Source organism: Rana temporaria, chromosome 3, assembly GCF_905171775.1.
Source record: "Rana temporaria chromosome 3, aRanTem1.1, whole genome shotgun sequence".
Lineage (NCBI taxonomy): Eukaryota > Metazoa > Chordata > Amphibia > Anura > Ranidae > Rana > Rana temporaria.
The window spans coordinates 91,753,563-91,773,596 of NC_053491.1; the positions used below are offsets into that span (position 1 = coordinate 91,753,563).

General features: G+C 41.7%; 1 protein-coding gene across 2 annotated transcripts in view; it reads left to right on the forward strand.

The window, feature by feature from the left end:
- The window catches only part of LOC120931479 (nuclear receptor ROR-alpha), a 637,829-nt gene that overhangs the window by 184,662 nt on the left and 433,133 nt on the right, over window positions 1–20,034 (forward strand). Inside the window, exon 1 of one of the 2 annotated variants that reach the window (XM_040342972.1) lies at window positions 8,231–9,170. The exons of the other annotated variant lie outside the window; for it this stretch is intronic. Coding sequence (XP_040198906.1) covers window positions 9,158–9,170 — 13 coding nt within the window. The 5' untranslated portion in view covers window positions 8,231–9,157. Of the gene's footprint in view, window positions 1–8,230; window positions 9,171–20,034 lie in introns of those variants that run through there. 2 annotated transcript variants of the gene reach the window in all.

Below are 20,034 nucleotides of genomic sequence, written 5' to 3' on the forward strand. Positions count from 1 at the left end.
GTAACCCTGAGTCAGACTCGGGCTCGCCTCGCTGTATCCACAGGCATGGTTTACTTACCTTGTCCCTGGATCCAGCGATGCCACCGCGCTGTGTGAGCGAGCGGGACCTCGCTCGATTCACACAGTGCCTCTGTGTGCCGCCGATCTCCGTTCCCTGCGACGTTACGACACACAGGGGCGGAGAACGGCGCCAAATTCAAAAACGGAAATAAACACAATACATACAGTATACTGTAATCTTATAGATTTCAGTATTGTATGTAAAAAATACACACCCCCTTGTCCCTAGTGGTCTGTCCAGTGCCCTACATGTTCTTTTATATAATAAAAACTGTTCTTTCTGCCTGCAAACTTTAGATTGTCCATAGCAACCAAAAGTGTCCCTTTATGTCAAAAATGGTTTTAGAGCAGCTAGAAAACAGCGATAATAAATTATAATCACTTGCAGAATTGTGCGATAGCGATTTGTGGGGAAATTCGTCATAAAAAAATAAAAGTAATGACAGCAACAATTCTGCAACTGAGCAAATTTCAGTGATTTTGAGTTGATTACATTATTAAATAATTTTTATTATAATTATATTATTATTTGTTATAATTATTTATAATTATTTATTATATTATAATTTATAATTTTGTTTTTAAAAAAATAATTATACCCGGGATGCCTACTAGACTCTTGTTTGGTCAGATTTAAGTGAGTTATTCCTAAGAATTACAGGCCTACAGTATAAAACGCCAAATTTCCTTGCAAATAATGGTACCGCTTTCAGCACCTAAAATCTGAAATAATCATACCGCTAGGGAGGTTAGGAGGAGACACTTTTGGTCCAGAATCCCCTGCCACAGGATTTAGCACCTGGATCTCTCCAGCTTAGTTTTAGTAGAACTTTAGACCCGACAGGCGACACTGTCAAGCCTCTTAGTGCACGGTGCATCCTTCGATTACGTTTCCAGGCCTTCTCCTAAGATACCAGCCTCTTGCATGTTCCTCTCCAGGATAGGTCCTCCCCTGGCTTCCTTCATCAAGTGGCTTCCTCCCACAGGATGGACAGCACAGGATCACCTCTGAAAAAGAGGCAGGCCCCAGTCTGACTACTGGGCCTACCAGGCGAAGCTGCGACCCCGGACCAACGTGGTCCCGGAGCCAGGATTCAGGAACACGCACCCCAGGCCAGGCGGGCCACGAGGCATGAACAATGGACCCCCCGCCATTGGCGTCTGTTCCTTAAGTACCTCTCCCCAGCATGCACAACGGGGCGAACACTCCCACTGATTTGCCGCCGAGGGGGACACCCAATACACCCTGACTTAGCTGCTGCCACCCTTGGCCTGGGATGGTAATAACACCCCCAGGCGAGCAATGGTGGTTGCTCCCAGCACAGCCATGGCTGGAACAGAGGCTAACTTACTCTTAAATTTACAGCAGCACCTGTTCAACAGGAGCAGGGCACTACATACAATTCTCCTTTAAGGGGGTGTGAGAAGGGGTGTGTCCTATGCCTGCATACTTTTGCTGATAGGTGTCCCTTATTCCCATCTCAAAAAGTTGGGAGGTGTGCAAATATGCTGCAGAAATTTCCCTCCACTGAGTCTGGCTGCAACCACTTTAACTGTTGACAGCCTGTTCACTTCCTGGATTCACACAGAGGCACACCTCCAGCTGTGCAGCCCTGCAGCTCTCATTGGCCCTATTATGACTCATTCTGCCTTCCTTCCTCGCAAACTCTCACAAGAGTTAGAGAGAGCTGTGCATGATATCATAAGCCTAGGCTAATGACCAGACAAGAAACAGGCTGTATAAGGTATTTACTTGTAGGAAAAAATGTTTAACTATCCAAATTTAAAACAACAAGGGCAGAAGATTTAATAGATGAAAAGTTGAAAAAATTTGTGAAGATCCACTTTAACAACCACAGAATGAAAGCAAACGCGTTGAATTGCACATATTTCAGTTCTAGAAATTTTGCTAATTTGTTGCTAATTTACAATCTTTGCGTGTTGTCAATCTTTTGTGAAATCAAGATTGTGAAGCACTGAGGAATATACAAAAACATGAAAGTTTCAGATGAAATAAGAAAATAGTGAGAGTTGTAGTGGGGGTTGGGCACAGAGGAAGAAGCGAAAAACATTGTGAAAATCACTTGTATTTATGCACATTTGTGATACACATGCGAGGACTGTGGATGTAGCATGGGTGGTATTTGGTTCAGATTCAATTTTGGCAAAATGTGCTAGGGTATAGTGGCAAGTAGAGGCACACTGCTAGTGAAGTCATCATTGGCTTAACACTTTACATTGAGTTGAGCTAGCAATAATTGCATGCTCATGCATGGAGGAGGGTGTTGGGAACTGTGTAGGGGAGTGTAAACATTTATTTTTATGCATACAGGTTATAAACACTCTTTGTCTGCCACTTCTTCATCATGCACACCTCCTACATACCTTTCTACAGTGGGTTTAATAATATAGTTGGCAGTGCCTCCACCCAGGACAGAGCATCTGTGAACAGAAGGTAGTCCCTTCATGGAAAATTTCCAGTAATATTATCAGAGTAATTGGAAGCAGAGGAACTACTGTAATCAGCATATAACATAAGCCACAAGTATATAGATGCATACCAGTATAGATAAAATACAGGCTTGATATAGGAAAAGATTAATATTAGAACAGCCAATGTATAAACAGGTATTATCAGCAAGGAGCCCAACAAGAGTCCTGGTGGAGTTGTGTACACATACCTGGGTATATACTGTATCGCTATTAATAAGTATACCTCTAGAATAAAGTTGCAGCTAAGTTAAGTTGCAGAAGCCCCTGAGAATGACTGTGATGTGGTGTCTGTCTTTGTGTTGGAGACCTGAGAACAAGATCAGTGGTGATGGAGGAGAGCATCCAAACATTGCCCAACCTGCCTGGAACACAGCTTCCCACCAGCAAAAGCTCAATTTGGCCTTTTTTACTTAGGGGTGTACTCACTTTTGTTGCCAGCAGTTTAGACATTAGTAGCTGTGTGTTGAGTTATTTTGAGGGGACCGCAAATGTACACTGTTATACAAGCTGCACACTCCTTTACATTGAAGCAAAGTGTAATTTCTTCAGTGTTCTCACATGAAAAGATATAATAAAATATTTATGTAAGGGGTGTACTCACTTTTGTGAGATACTGTATATGGGGACAGGAGCTATAAGAATTGGTGGGTCTTGGAGAGAGAAAACCTGCATTAGAAAGAGAGGAATAAAATATTTACAAAAATGTGAGCGATGTACTCACTTTTGTGTAAGTGTGCGATACTGTATATAAAGACTGGTGACAGAAGTATACTGGTCTCTTGTTGTAGTCTAACATGCACTATGCCAAATAGTTAAGTCTGTGATACAGTGTGCATGTGTAGTGGTCAGCTTTCTGTATGTTAGGAGGTGAACCTGTCTATTGCAATATAATTTATATACAGCTCTTGTTATTTTAATTTAACCCTGTCCCTTCTGGTCTGGGATTCTATAGCTAGTTTTAGCCCCTATTTAAACCCTATTGAGCATCTGTGAGGACGTCACTGCGTTCTTGCCTTCCAAAAGAACCGCGGTTCTTTTAAAAGGAGTGTTTGTACACTCGGGCGGCAAGAGATTCTTGGCAAGAATCTCGTCAGGGAAAACAACGTTTTTTTCCTGACGAGATTCTGGCCCGTGTGTACAGGGCTTAAGACTAAAACTAAAAGGAATTACAAAAAAAAATACTAAAATTAAATTAAATTTATATCACGGCGAAATCTGTGTCTGTAGTGCATGTTCAAACCTTAATACCATAGATAATAAACATGTTATTAGATATTTACTCAAGAACTATATAATGAAAACTGGGGTTGGGACTTTAAATGAGGCGTATGAAAAAAAACACACGCCTCCATCCCTATTGGATACAAAAAAAAAGTATTTTTTTTGGGACTTTAAATGAGATGCGTTTTTAAACAAACAGTAGTATAAGTAAAATAGTAAATGTTTATAACCAGGCTCATATTTACCACCCAAACAGCAAGCCAAATTCAACTGTCTAACTCTATATGTTAAAAGCAGAGGATTGGTTGCACGCATTTGCAAGTACATGAGTAAGCTGCAGAGCCAGCGACAAGGCTCTCTGCGATCTGCAGTCCTAACTAAACTTTTGAAGTCTCCTCAATGGAGGCATGTAAAGACTGATGGGTAGATGGAGGACAGGTGACTAGGGGTGTGTCCCCGCCTCCACCTATGCTTGGTATTGTGGTGAAGAGCACTGGAAAAAAACACATAATAGTATAAGGGTATCAGCAAAACACATCTCCATCCCTATATGGTACAAAGAAAACTGGGGTTGGAACTTTAAATGAGGCGTATGAAAAACACACGCCTCCATCCCTATTGGATACAAAAAAACTTTTTTTTTTGGGACTTTAAATGAGATGCGTTTTTAAACAAACAGTAGTATAAGTAAAATAGTAAATGTTTATAACCAGGCTCATATTTACCACCCAAACAGCAAGCCAAATTCAACTGTCTAACTGTATATGTTAAAAGCAGAGGATTGGTTGCACGCATTTGCAAGTACATGAGTAAGCTGCAGAGCCATCGACAAGGCTCTCTGCAATCTGCATTCCTAACTAAACTTTTGAAGTCTCCTCAATGTAAAGAGTGGTAAGTATGAGCCTGGTTATAAACGTTTACTATTTTACTCATACTACTGTTTGTTTAAAAACGCATCTCATTTAAAGTCCAAAAAAAACCCTTTTTTTTTCAAGAAGTATATAATGTTTGGCAGTTTTAAAGAAATAATTCATTAAAATTTAACGAAACCCCTTAGATTTTAGTCTACTAGAAAGTACTGGAGATTTTAGTAGACTAAAATATCACTAAAACGAAAACAACTCAGATGACTAAAATGCAACTAAAACTAAAAGACTAACTAAAACTGAATTGAAATTTGATGTCAAAATGAACACTGCTTCCCAGGGTGTAGCTGTGAGTCCCTGGATATGTCACCAGTGCCTCTATACAGCAGTGGGATTCATTTAAATGTAAGTAAAATAAAAATGTTTGGTTTTACAACTTACTGATGTTTAGGAATCTGCAAGCAGGGGTGTTGGTGGGCTTTAGGTGCTTGTAAGGAAAATTCCACTTTCAAAGAAAATAAAAAGCATTGGCTGGAAATGGGCTTCATAAGGGCAGGAAACAGTTAGATGGATATATTTTCTGTGTTTATTTGTGAACAAGCACAAAACCAATCACCTAGTAAACCTACATGTCCTAAGAAATAATACAATTGGGGCTATAGATCTATACAAGTCAGTAGGGTTTGCTAAGATTTTCAATATGCTTTCTTGCTTCAGGAAATATATTTTTTTTACAGCAAACAAATGGATGTGGAACTGTAGAATATTTGGTAAATATAAAGTAAACTCTGTAAATAGCTCAATGGAAGCACCCAGAGATATCAAAAAATGACGGTAGCTCACAGGAAATAACAGTGGCCTCTTGTTCATAGTCATGTCCTCCCTGCCAAGGCAAATCCAAACTGGTATGCTCGATTCTATGTCTGTGTTCAGTTTCAGGAAAGTCATGAATTACCCAAAGTACACTATGTTGTGATTTTTTTGTTAAATTTAAGATCTTGCAGGCATTAACATGACATAAAGAATAAATGATACATTTCACCAATTTAGCAAGAACGAACAAGAACACTAACTAGATAGGTGTGCCATTGGTTTGGGTGTGAAAGGAACAGCAAGCAGTGTTATGCAGGCAGTTATATAATCTTTATTACATGTGTCAAAGTTACTTTTATTATAATATTTTACAGGAAATAAGACATTTAGCCACAATTTGTGCCAAAGTATGCATATAGAATCAATGATAAGTGGCATATATACAGTCTAAATTACTGTATATACTCGAGTATAAGCCGACCCGAATATATGCCGAGGCACCTAATTTTACCACAAAAGAATGGGAAAACGTATTGACTTGAGTATAAGCCTAGGGTGTCCATCTGCATGCCTCACTGTGCCTCACTGTGTCCATGTGCATGCCTCACTGTGCCCATGCCTCACTGTGCCCATGCCTCACTGTGCCAATGCCTCACTATGCCCATGCCTCACTGTGTCCATGACTAGACTGACGTTTAACATGGAAGTCTATAGAAGGGGTGCCCGGCTTTAAAAAATAGGTGCTCCCCGGCCGTAGGTCCCCCGGACAACGACCTTTGCACACCTTTACAAACCCGTCTGAGTTTATTCCGACAGGCATTACACTATTTAAAATGAGAAGTTAACCCCTTAGCAATTTTTTAATTTGTGTTGGAAGTTTAGAAACCGTTTCCTATACACAGCCGTTCAGTGTTTGGCTTTTCTTTAGATGTCCCTTTTTGATCGCTTGACCTTAATAAATTCACAAATACAAAAAATGACTTCAGCTTATTGATTCTAATATATATGAATCATAACAAAGTAAAAAAATTAGGACTTTGCATATACCGCTACAATAGTGAATACACACTAGTTAAAAAATCGCAAATTTTTATTTTTTACAAAAAGGATATAAAATTAATATTAAATCACCATGAATAATGGCAGAAATTGTATTATACAATCACAAAGGGGATCAGTTTAACACGGTGCAGAGATGGAAATAAAATAAATATGAAATTATAAAATATATAGGAATATAGTGCAGCGCAAAACTAAACAAATACAACACTGGTGTTATAAATATAGCGGCAAAAATATATATGTGTATATATATTAAAATAGTCCAAAAAAGCAAAATCCAGAATCCAAAAGTGCCAGGAAGTAAATGAAGTAAATGAATCTTCACCACGTGATAAACCACCAAACTTAAAGTGATCCCTCCACCGCTAGAGATGGGTACTCTCACCTTCCCAAGTGGACCACTGAGTTAACAAATGGTCAATTAAGCAGGTGTCACAATACCAGAAAACCAGGCTGATGAATCAGATCCTCATAAGGCAACCATAACTCATGGACAGGAACATGGAAAAGATAATCACAGAACTAAGTGCTCTCTGTTACACTAAGTAGGTTTATTCACAGGCTTTAAAAGGTCAGGCTACTCACATTTGGCCAGACAAAAAACGGCATATCAGAAGTACAATCATTTGTGTGTCAAGGACGGCAAATGAGCGACGTAGTATGCAGGCTCCTGAACCCCCGGACGCGTTGCGTTCAACTTCCTCAGCGGGCCGTGGCCACCCCCTATTCGTGCGTCCAGCCCACTTCAGGGCTCCCGGGCGCATGAATGCACCATGTTAAATATGATTGCTGTCATTATTCATGATAATTTGATAGTAATTTTATATTTTGCTTATTCTTTAACTATATATTTTGTCATATCCTCGAACAAAGTCTGAGAGGTCCTGAGGAAGCGGGGTATCCCGCAAAACACATCAACCTTATTTCAGCCAACCTTGTTGATATTCCAGATAGGATGTTCCTGAGATACGTTGTTGGTATTACTTATTGATCTTGTACACATGAGATTAAATGTTTTGTATAATGTACCTGTAACAAACATGATTGTATATCCTTTTTGTATACCATAAAAATGTTTTATATTTTAACTAGTGTGTATTCACTATTGGAGGTATATGCAAAGTCTCAATTTTTTTACTTTGTTATGATTCATAAATTTATAGAAGGTAAAGTGATAAAGTTTTGTTTTTTAGTTAAAAATAACAAACATGTTATACATACTGTACCTGCTCTGTGCAGTGGTTTTGCACAGAGCAGGCCGGATCTTCCTTTTCTCGGGTCCCTCTAAAGTGCTTCTGGCCCCTGCCTCCTGTTGAGTGCCCCCACAGCAAGCAACTTGCTATGGGGCACCTGAGCCGCAGCTCCATACGACCATTCGGACACAGAGCTGCAGCCTGGCCCCATTCCATTTCTCTCCTCATTGGCCAATGACTGACTTTGATTGACAGCAGCGGGAGCCAATGGCGCCGCACTGCTGTCTCAGCCGATGAGGAGAAGAGTCCCGGGCAGCCGATACACTCCTATAACATCAGCCTGTTCTGCAAAGGTAAGCAAATTGGTGGGGGAGGGTACCAATGCAGAGGTAGGCAGAGAAGGAATTACAGTTTGGGTGCACAGGTAAGCAAGGAGGGGATGTATAGAGGTAAGAAAGGTGGGTGCAAAGATGAGCATAGGAGGCAGGTAAAGTTAAAGGGGTGGAGGGTTGGAGTAGAGAGGATGGGGGAGGTTTGGGGTGCAGAGGTTTTAGGATGCAAAGGTGTACTGACAGGGTGGATAAAGATGTAGGTCATGTAGGGCAGCCCAATTATTTCAATGGGCTGCTCTATGTGCTTGAAATGCGGAAGAAAGTCCCTAACACTTTTTCAAAATCACACAGTTGCACAGCACATGTTAGCAGACACGTGAGGGTGTCATTAACAATTAATTGCACTGCTGTGTATCTACTAAAGGGCAGCGTGTTTCTGTTGTGTCGGGAAAGTGATTTTGCATGTGTTTCTGACACACACAAATGTGAACGCAGTCTAAATGTCTCAGTTACATTGGCGGTCAGTGTACATCTTCTCATTATATTGGGGCTTGGTGTAGAATCCTTTCATTCACACTAGTGACCAGTGTAAAGGCCCCCCTTACATTTGTGGTCACTGTTAATCCCTCCTTACATTGGTTACTGTGAATGCTTCTATTACATTAGTGGTCAGTGTAAACCCCTCTTACATTGGTGGCCAGTGTTGAAATTCCTCTTTATATTTGTAGTCGGTAAAAATATCTGCATTGCCATTGATCTCACCCTCCCCTCCCTCTATCATTACCACTGATCCCAGAAGTTCTAGGATCCCTAGGAGTTTTCTGTCTTTTGATGTGTCCCCTCACCACCCCAGTCCATGGTGTGCAGGCAGGTAGAGCGTGAAATTGCATGGTGGGGCCCCATTTTTTTTTCTGCCCAGGGTCCAATTAATATTAAAGATGGCCCTTTATGTAGAGCAACTGGCTTCCTGGAAAACTGATAAACTGGAAGCATATAAGATTAACTGGACTGTTTGGACTCATTGCAGATACTTCTCTGACTTTGCAACATTCTTGTGACTGGCCTTCTTTGAGAATGCATGATGGCCGGTTCTCTTCTGGTGGAGTTATGATGTGCGATGACTGGATATGGTTAGTAGTGGGTCCTAGGAGATGGGGTTTTCCCACTCTCCCCTTGTTTTAATCCCCCTCCTTTTTCTCTCTCTTATTTTCTCTTTCCTGTATGTTCTTCTGTTCTTTCTCCTGATGCCCCTCATTGCCCATACTTTTCCACTCTCCTACCTATTGGTACTTTTAAAAGTTCATGTCTCTAAAGAGATAAATTCGAGTGGATACGTTCTCAGATGTCTTCTACCCTCTCCTCTCCTTGTGATTCACTGGCATAAATGTTGTATTCCTCATACACTTTCTTTGCATATTACTATTATAATCTGGCATAGAGAAGTGCATGACTATTTCCGATATTTATTACGACACTATAGTTAACATGTGTTTTTGCTGCCACATGTTATATAAGTAGGGTAACCACGTGTCCCGGATTGCCCGGGACAGTCCCGCATTTTGCAGGTCTGTCCCGGGCATATTCATTCCAGGACAATACAGTGTCCCGAACTGAAACTGACACAGCCACTCCTGGGTCAATCTGATGCCCCCAAAAAAGGGCACCACATCACCGCTTTACTCACTGACAGTACTTGTCCTGGCTGGGAATGCCTGTAGGAGCACAATCCCGCCCCTTGCTTGTGATTGGAGAAATCATAAATCCCGCCTCTTGTGTCCAATCACTGTGCTTTGATTCGTTTTTTGGAAAGGGAGGGTGTCCCTGAATGGTAGTTTGGAAATGTGGTCACCCTATATACAGTTGGAGGTGATATGTGTACTCACCTTGCCAAGTAATATTTACATTTGCTCTTTGTGTCGCTGGCTATTCTCTGTTCCACTGTGGAATGTATATTGTTCCCATAAAAGTTTAATAAAATCAGATTGAACATAAAACATCTTTCAGTGTATTTAGAAACAAAATAATATAAGTGTATTCTGCCGGGATATACAGGACCTGGCTATGGCTGCTGGCGGATGGCACTGGATCACAAGTCCAGCTGCATAGAATAACAAATACTTTGGCAGGTAAACCAGGCTTTATATACAGATCAACCACATACTGTATTCAGCTGTTTTTATTTTGAGATTTGCAAGTGTATTACAAGCGTTTTAGAAGCATATTACAAGCATTTTACATGTTTATTCAAGCTTCAGGTGTTTTTATTTTAGCCAATAGAAAGCACTAGGGGGTGAAGAGTAGGAGTGAAGAGCTGCTGTTTTTCCAGAAAACATTCAACAAAACGCTCATACGTTTGTAAAACGCTCACGTTAAGTGTTTTTCAGGCGTTCCCATTGAAGTCTAAGGGGCTAATTTGCCTCCAGTCTGCCTAAGAGAAGCTCATGTACTTTTTGGAGCTTCAGGCGTTTTGCTACATGCGACAAATTGCTCAGCTGTGAACAGAGACCATTGAAATGAATGGGATTTTGTTTGTTGAGCGTACTAGAGCCAACAGAAAATCGCTCAGGTGTGAACAGGGCCTAAAAGCAGTAAATGACAGTGAGGTTGCATTAACGGCAGAATATAGATTTAGGTGAGGTTCATGAACGTGTAAGGGGGGCTTTTTAGCAATAACACGTTTGCTGTCAATAGACACAATTGGAAGACATGAAATTATGTTCTTACAGAGACAGGAACCATTTTTATTATTATTAACCACTTGCCGACCGCCGCCTGTAGATATACGTCGGCAGAATGGCACGCTGCGCAAAGCAACGTACCTGTACGTTGCTTTGAATTTGCCACCTTGCGCATGCACGCGCCACACTCTCTGTGGGTCCCACAAACTTGATGTCTACCGGGTGCTCGCAATCATCTCACGGAGAGGCAGAATGGGGAAATGCCTATGTAAACAAGGCATTTCCCTTTTCTGCCTAGTGACAGGATCTACTGCTCCCTGTGATCAGGATCAGTGATCACTATTGTGTCACTTGTAGCCCAGCCCCCACACAGTTTGAATCACTCCCTAGGACACACTTAACCCATTCCTTTCCCCCTAGTGGTTAACCCCTTCACTGCCAGTGTCATTTACACAGTAATCAGTGCCTTTTTATAGCACTAATCCCTGTTTAAATGACAATAGTCGCAAAATAGTGTCCGATGTGTCTGCCATAATGTTGCAGTCCCAATAAAAATCACAGATCACTGCCATTACTAGTAAAAAATTATTATTAATAAAAATGCCATAAAACTATCCCCTATTTTGTAGACGCTATAACTTTTGCGCAAACCAATCAATATACGCGTATTATGATTTTTTTTGTTACCAAAAATATGTAGAAAAATACGTATCGGCCTAAACTGAGGAAAAAAATTTGGAGGGGGGGGGAATGTGGGATATTTATTATAGCAAAAAGTAAAAGATATTGTGCTTTTTTCAAAATTGTCCCTATTTTTTTGTTTATAGCGCAAAATATAAAAACCGCAGAGGTGATCAAATACCACCAAAAGAAAGCTCTATTTATTGGAAAAAAAAGACATCAATTTTTTTTTGAGTGCAACATCGCACGATCGCGCAATTGTCAGTTAAAGTGACACAGTGCCGAATTGCAAAAAGTGCTCTGGTCAGGAAGGGGGCAAAATCTTGCGGGGCTGAAGTGGTTAATGGAAGGTATAATGGCTTAAAGTGGAGTTCCACCCAAAAATGGAACTTCAGCTGTCCGGATTCCTCCCTCCTTTCAGGGAGGAGGGGGGAGTAGATAACTGCCTAATACAGGTATTTGCTCCCACTTCCGGTAAAAGATTGCAGTAGTATCCGCGGTGATCTACACCATGTCCGCCCCCCCCCCCCCCCGTCCCCCGCTGTCTTCTGGGAGACACACAGGTCCCAGAAAAAAAACAGGGACCACTCAAAACTCTCAGGGCGACTCGCAAATGCGCAGTAGGGAGCCTGGCTGTGAAGCAGCAAGGTTTCACTTCCTGAATTCCTTACTATCAATGCTGGCACCTCCACCCAGGGCTGAGGGACAGGTCGGCTTTGGGTGAGGACATCGGGGGGCGCCGGACAGGTAAGTGTCCTTATTTTTAAAGTCAGAAACTGCAGTATTTTTGTAGCTGCTGACTTGAATTTATTTTTTAGGCGAAATTCCGCTTTAAGTATCTGAAAGTGCTATAGCTTTCAACCGGGACTCTGAATTCCTTCAAATCCTGCCAGCCTGGGGATAAGAATGAAGTGCTAAACCATAGGTATTTCTTCATTCTAGCAGTCAGGGGATGCTGACGTGAAGCTCAGCACATGTACAGCGATAGAGTGATACAGCTGAGAATTATTTTTAGAAAATTTTAGAGAAAAGACCTTTCACCAGCTATGTACCTGTAGAAGCATTTTTCTGCCAAGTCTGCAGTAAAGTCACAGTATAAAAAATCAGTGACACAGGTGTTTCTGCTTTTAAAACACATAAAGCCATTCCCACCTGAAGCTCCTGCAGCACGCGATGTCCCCAAACTGCGTCCTGTGATCTTTCAGCCCAGTCACTCAGTGCTATGTCATAACCTTCATATTTTGTGATTTCCGGTGCTAGTACTCCAGCTGGCATTAGCAGGGGACAGCTTAGGCTGGAAGCCGAGGGTGTCTCTGAGCTGCTTGGCGATTGCATCTGTTCGCGCAACCTGTTTGCGATGCCAAATTTGTAACAGTAATAATAAATTAATCTCTTGTCTAATTCCAAAAGAGGGTTTATTTAGAACAGGCAAATGCTCATGCAGACAATATAATGTTCTTTATCTTTAAATACACCCTGGGGTTGATTTACTAAAACCAGAGAGTGCAAAATCTGGTACAGCTCTACATACAGTACAGACCAAAAGTTTGGACACACCTTCTCATTCAAAGAGTTTTCTTTATTTTCATGACTATGAAAATTGTAGATTCACACTGAAGGCTTCAAAACTATGAATTAACACATGTGGAATTATACATAACAAAAAAGTGTGAAACAACTGAAAATATATTTCATATTCTAGGTTCTTCAAAGTAGCCACCTTTTGCTTTGATTACTGCTTGGCACACTCTTGGCATTCTCTTGATGAGCTTCAAGAGGTAGTCACCTGGCGCAGCACCCCATCACTCTCCTTCTTGGTCAAATAGCCCTTACACAGCTTGGAGGTGTGTTTGGGGTCATTGTCCTGTTGAAAAATAAATGATGGTCCAACTAAACGCAAACCGGATGGAATAGCATGCCGCTGCAAGATGCTGTGGTAGCCATGCTGGTTCAGTATGCCTTCAATTTTGGATAAATCCCCAACAGTGTCACCAGCAAAGCACCCCCACACCATCACACCTCCTCCTCCATGCTTCACGGTGGGAACCAGGCATGTAGAGTTCATCCGTTCACCTTTTCTGCGTCGCACAAAGACACGGGGGTTGGAACCAAAGATCTCAAGTTTGGACTCATCAGACCAAAGCACAGATTTCCACTGGTCTAATGTCCATTCCTTGTGTTCTTTAGCCCAAACAAGTCTCTTCTGCTTGTTGCCTTTCTTTAGCAGTGGTTTCCTAGCAGATATTCTACCATGAAGGCCTGATTCACACAGTCTCCTCTTAACAGTTCTAGAGATGTGTCTGCTGCAAAAGGTAGAACGTAGAATATGAAATATATTTTTAGTTGTTTCACACTTTTTTGTTATGTATAATTCCACATGTGTTAATTCATAGTTTTGATGCCTTCAGTGTGAATCTACAATTTTCATAGTCATGAAAATAAAGAAAACTCTTTGAATGAGAAGGTGTGTCCAAACTTTTGGTCTGTACTGTAGAAACCAGGTTTAAGCCCTGGTTCACATTGATGCTGCTTTGAAATTGCGCTACTTCCCTTGAAGTAGCGCAATTTCAAAGTAGCAAGGTCAGCGAGATTTCAGGTCCTACTTGATAGACATCTGCGTGACTTCATACACAGATGTCTATTGAAGTCGCACTTGAAATCGGCAAAAGTAGTGCATGAACTACTTTTGCAAATCGGTGCGGCGCTGCAAAATCTGTGTTTCACCGATTGGGACAGTGCCATTGCCGCCAATAGGCTTCGACTTGTCATGTGATTTGACCTCTCAAATCGCATGACAAATCGCTCCAATGTGAACCTAGGCTTATTGTCAAAACTTAATTGAATAAGCCAAAGCTGATTGGTTACCATGCACAGCTGTACCAGATTTTACACTCTCCAGTTCTAGCAAATCAATCCTTGTGCCTTTAATATTATATGGGTTATTTCCATCACAGGTACAAATGCAGAAATACATTTTTTCACAAGGAGGATTGAAACTCAACTTGTTCTGCATACAGACAGCAGAACTTTTTTTGCTCTTTAGCGCCACCCTTTGGGTAACTTCTGCTAATGTTGTGCTATGGTTAGCATTGCTTCTGATCAAGCGTGTTTGTACTTTGGAGTTTTTTCCGACGGACTTGTGTAGACACGATTGGATAATCCAACGGCACACATTTGTTGTTGGAAAATTTTAAAGCATACTATAAAACAGTTGTCAAAAAATCCGACAACAATTGTCCGATGGAGCATACAAATGGTCGGATTTTCCGATAAAACCCTGCCACCACACATTTGTTGTCGGAAAATCTGATCGTGTGTAAGGCCTTGTACACACGATAGGTTAACCAGAGGACAACGATCTGAAGGACCGTTTTCATCGGTCCAAACCGATCGTGTGTAGGCCCCATAGGTTATTTAACCTTCGGATAAAAAAATGTCAACTTGCTTTAAAATTTAACCGTACGCACAACCATCGGTTAAAAATCCACGCATGCTCAGAATCAAGTCGACGCATGCTTGGAAGCATTGAACTTCGTTTTTCAGCACTTTGTTGTGTTTTACGTCACCGCGTTCTGACACAATCATTTTTTTAACTGATGGTGTGTACGCACGACGGACCATCAGTCAGCTTTATAGGTTAACCTAGGACAACGGTCCTTCAGACCGTTGTCCTCTGGTTAACCCATCATGTGTACGAGGCCTAAGAGACTTTAGGGTGTCTCCACCCTGGATGGAAGAGCAACAGAGACACCTTTGGACCGTAGCATTGTCCATCTGGGGAGAGCGTAGAGTTAGATGGACTAGCAGATTTATACTGACTGAACAAATTGCAGCCAAACCCCATCCAACACTGTTTTAACAGTTGTAGCAACAGTTTTTTTCCTTTCCAGATGAAAATTTACGCAAATGATCAAAAACTGACCATTGAAAGCACTCCTGCTCTCAGTGGTAAGTGGTTTGGCTCAACATTCTAAAGCCTCGTACACATGGTTGGATTTTTTGGAAAACTTGCTAATTTTGAAGTTTGTTGGCAAAAAGTCCGACCGTGTGTATGGGCCTTAACTGTTACTTTTGCTGTAGACTAAGTAGAAAAAAAATAGCTGCACACCAACATCTGTCCAACAGGTTTATTGAAAAACTGCCACCAGGACAACAGGCCATAGGGTGACAATGTTTCACACATCCATTGTGCTTCTTCAAATCTTGGGGTCACGCCAAGTGTCCGGGTCTTAGAAATCCTCTCTGCTGAATGTCCAAAATGTCCCTCGTCAGGGGAACATTGTGGAGCATTCTAATTGGTCAGTGCTGGCACATGGACGACACGACCAATCAACAGACGCATAGCGCGTCCATTCAGCTATAAAGACGTTGCGTGGATGCAGAGAGGATTTCTAAGCCCTGGGCTCCTGGTGTGGATATACCTGGGCTTAGAACCAGAGATTGCAGTGGTCTAGGTCAGCGGGACGGGGGCGAGAAGGAGTGTTGACTTTCATATGGCTATTGTCACCCCCGGGATAGTTTGGTTCTCTTTATCTGTCACTAGAGGATAAAAATCATGTTAGTAAGAGATATGAGGAACATTGGGATGAATGGAGAAGGGGTTGACACAAGGTGTGAGAGGCTGAGAATTGGAGAGAGTACAGAGATATACAGTATCTCACAAAAGTGAGTACACCCCTCACATTTCTGTTTAATAATTTATTATATCTTTTCATGTGACAGCACTGAAGAAATTACAATTTGCTACAATGTAATGTAGCGCGTGTACAGCTTGTATAACCGTGTAAATTTCCTGTCCCTTCAAAATAACTCAACACAGAGACATTAATGTCTAAACTGCTGGCAACAAAAGTGAGAACACCCCTAAGTGAAAATTTACAAATTGGGTCCAATTAGCCAGTTTCCCTCCCCAGTGTCATGTGACTCGTTAGTGTTACAAGGTCTCAGGTGTGAATGGGGAGCAGGTGTGTTAAATTTGGTGTTATCGCTCTCACTCTCTCATACTGGTAACTGGAAGTTCAACATGGCACCTCAAAGAACTCTCTGAGGATCTAAAAAAAGAATTGTTGCTCTACATAAAGATGGCCTAGGCTATAAGAAGGTTGCCAAGACCCTGAAACCGAGCTGCAGCACGGTAGCCAAGACCATATAGCGGTTTAACAGGACAGGTTCCACTCAGAACAGGCCTCACCACGGTTGACGAGAAAGTTGAGTGCACATGCTCAGCGTCGTATACAGAGGTTGTCTTTGGGAAATAGACATATGTGTGCTGCCAGCATTGCTGCAGAGGTTGAAGGGGTGGGGGGGTCAGACCATACGCCACACACTGAATCAAAGTGGTCTGCATAGCTGTCATCCCAGAAGGAAGCTTCTTCTAAAGATGATGCACAAGAAAGCCTGCAAACAGTTTTCTGAAGACAAGCAGACTAAGGACATGGTGTAGTGGTTAGCGCTTTCACCTAGCAGCAAAAGGGTCATTTGTTCGAATCCCGACCATGACACCATCTGCCTGGAGTTTGCATGTTCTCCCTGCGTCTGCATGGGTTTCCTCCGGGTACTCCGGTTTCCTCCCACACTCCAAAGACATGCTGGTAGGTTAATTGGATCCTGTCCAAATTGGCCCAGTATATATGTGTGTACGACTGTGTGTGCCAAGAGTGTCGAGATCCTGCGAGATAAATGACCCCACCAGCCAGGAAGACACTGGCTGCAAAAAAGCGCCTAGAGGCGATTCGGTTCGCATGTGTAGCGCTATACAAGTCACTCATTCATTACATGTCTTGTGGTCTGAGGAGACCAAGATAAACTTATTTGGTTCAGATGGTGTCAAGCGTGTGTGGTGGCAACCAGGTGAGGAGTATAAAGACAAGTGTGTCTTGTATACAGTCAAGCATGGTGGTGGGAGTGTCATGGTCTGGGGCTGCATTGCCGGCACTGGGGAGCTACCGTTCATTGAGGGAACCATGAATGCCAACATATACTGTGACATACTGAAGCAAAGCATGATCCCCTCCCTTGGAAGACTGGGCCACAGGGCAGTATCCCAACATAATAACGACCCCAAACACACCTCCAAGATGACCACTGCCTTGCTAATGAAGCTGAGGGTAAAGGTGATGGACTGGCCAAGCATGTCTCCAGACCTAAACTCTATTGAGCATCTGTGGGGCATTCTCAAACGGAAGGTGAGGGAGCGCAAGGTCTCTAACATCCACCAGCTCCATGATGTCATAATGGAGGAGTGGAAGAGGACTCCAGTGGCAACCTGTGAAGCTCTGGTGAACTCCATGCCCAAGAAGGTTAAGGCAGTGCTGGAAAATAATGGTGGCCACACAAAATATTGACACTTTAGGCCCAATTTGGACATTTTCACTTAAGGGTGTACTCACTTTTGTTGCCAGCGGTTTAGACTTGATGGCTGTATGTTGAGTTATTTTGAGGGGACAGCAAATTTACACTGTTATACAAGCTGTACACTATATGTACGCTACTTTACATTGTAGCCAAGTGTAATTTCTTTAGTGTTGTCACATGAAAAGATATAATAAAATATTTACAAAAATGTGAGGGGTGTACTCACTTTTGTGAGATACTGTATATGGGGACAGGGGCTGTAAGAATTGGTGGGTCTTGGAGAGAGAAAACCTGCATTAGAAAGAGAGGATGTGCTGCCGCCATGCCCCATCTCATTAGCGAGTTGAGTTTCTCACTTGGCTTTCAGTTCTTGGCAGTTTTGCTGTTTCACTGAACAAGGCATATGCAGGAAATGAACAGCCTGGTATCTCAGACACTGCAAGGATCAAATCAAACAGAACAATCTGTCTGTGTATCAGTGAAAACAGGGAATAGGGATTGTGCTTCCTCCTCTCTAATCCTGTTGCTGCCAGAAGGACTACCTTGCGGGCCCATTCTGTTGTGAAAGATTGTAGACAAAAGAATGCATTTCACATATGTGCAGTGGTGTGATACTACCCAGATTTGTAAAACCAAAAGGCTTGCAATCCATTTTTTACATATTGGTACACAAAGTTTATCTTAGATGTTCATTAAGTGGACTTTTCATAAAATGCACACTTCACATACATTCTATGGGGCTGTGTTAGCATTTACTATTCACATTATTCCATTAATTAAAAAAAAGTATAAAAAAAACTGCTGTTCCCTAGCTCCCAGTTTAGACATCCTAAATCCCATGACACTTGCTATCGGAACATTGTGGATATTTAAAGTGGATGTATACCCTCACATAAACACCCACAGATTAAACCACTCTCCCTACATAAATTGTACATGTATTTCTGCTGTCTTCAGCTTCCTAGACTCTTTAGAAAGTCATGTTAGAATTTTTTCTACCTGTTTTAGCAGTGGGTGTGGAGTCTGGGCATACACTGTGTGACAGCTGATTGGAGGAAAGGCACACACCCCCCCTCCACATAGACAGAGGAACGAAGAAACTTGCAGAGCTGTGCTTTAAATAGACAAGCTCTCTGGTTATCTATCTTTAAGTTCCCTCCTTGACACAAATTTCCAGCTACTTTTATCTCCTGTGTTGGAGAGCTTGTCAGAAGTTATTATGCTGATAACAGAGGAACGGAGCAGCAGAAAGACACAGGACTTTGGGCTTTGGAGAGACATAAGCAAACACTACAGATATATGTACCCAGGTCAGATTTCAAGAATGCGGTTTACATCCACTTTAATGTCCTTAGAGAAAGGAGGGAGTTTATGGTTTTTGGAGCAAAGTGCACTTATCTTTTTAGCTCCCATTTCATACCTAGGTGCAGAGACCAGCCAAATTTTGATCCATGTATAGGCACCATAGTTGTAGAAAAGTTCATCTACTAATTGACTTCTGTTCAACCACCATGTTGAATAAATGCCACTCGATCACTGCTGCCTGCTATAGCTGTCAGAACAAAATAGTTCAGTAGGAGTGATTCCTCCATCTACCTAAAATGTGTGGATGGGGGAATCGGGTCATTTCTTTTTCAATCAACCCACTAGTTGAACAAAAAAACTGACTCATCTATCATCTGTGTCCCATTGGGTTGATTTCATTTCACTTCCTGTCCCATAGCCATAACAGGAAGTAAGAGGAAATCCTTCAAAAATTATGGAATCTCTGCTTGTCACCAGGGTCACCAGAACTAGTGTCTTCATTTCACCTCTACTACTTTTCTGCATACAACCCAACATTTTTATTTATTTTTTACTTTTACTCTAGGTGATAATAGTAAACACAGATAGCACTAAGAAAAAATCTTAATAACTATTTGAATCCCTCTTAACTCTATCAAAAACTAAAAAAAAAGTTTTGCCTTTAATTATACTCCAACATTCACCAGCACCTGTTCTTCAATATTCTGTTATGCAACATTTACTATTATTTCTATAAGTTATTGCACAGCAGTGTTATTAGTCTAATGCCATAATCTTCCTTACAGAAGGGGAGAACAAAGGTATGACTTACAGTGGTTGTAAACCTCAGACATTAAATATAAACAACCTATATCCCTCTATAGTGTGTATAGAGCACGAAGTGTAATTTCTGTCCACTGCTTCGTTCCTCTGCTATCACTTCTGCCAAGTTTTCCTGACACCAAGAGAAAAATGGTTACAGGATAAGGCCCCGTAC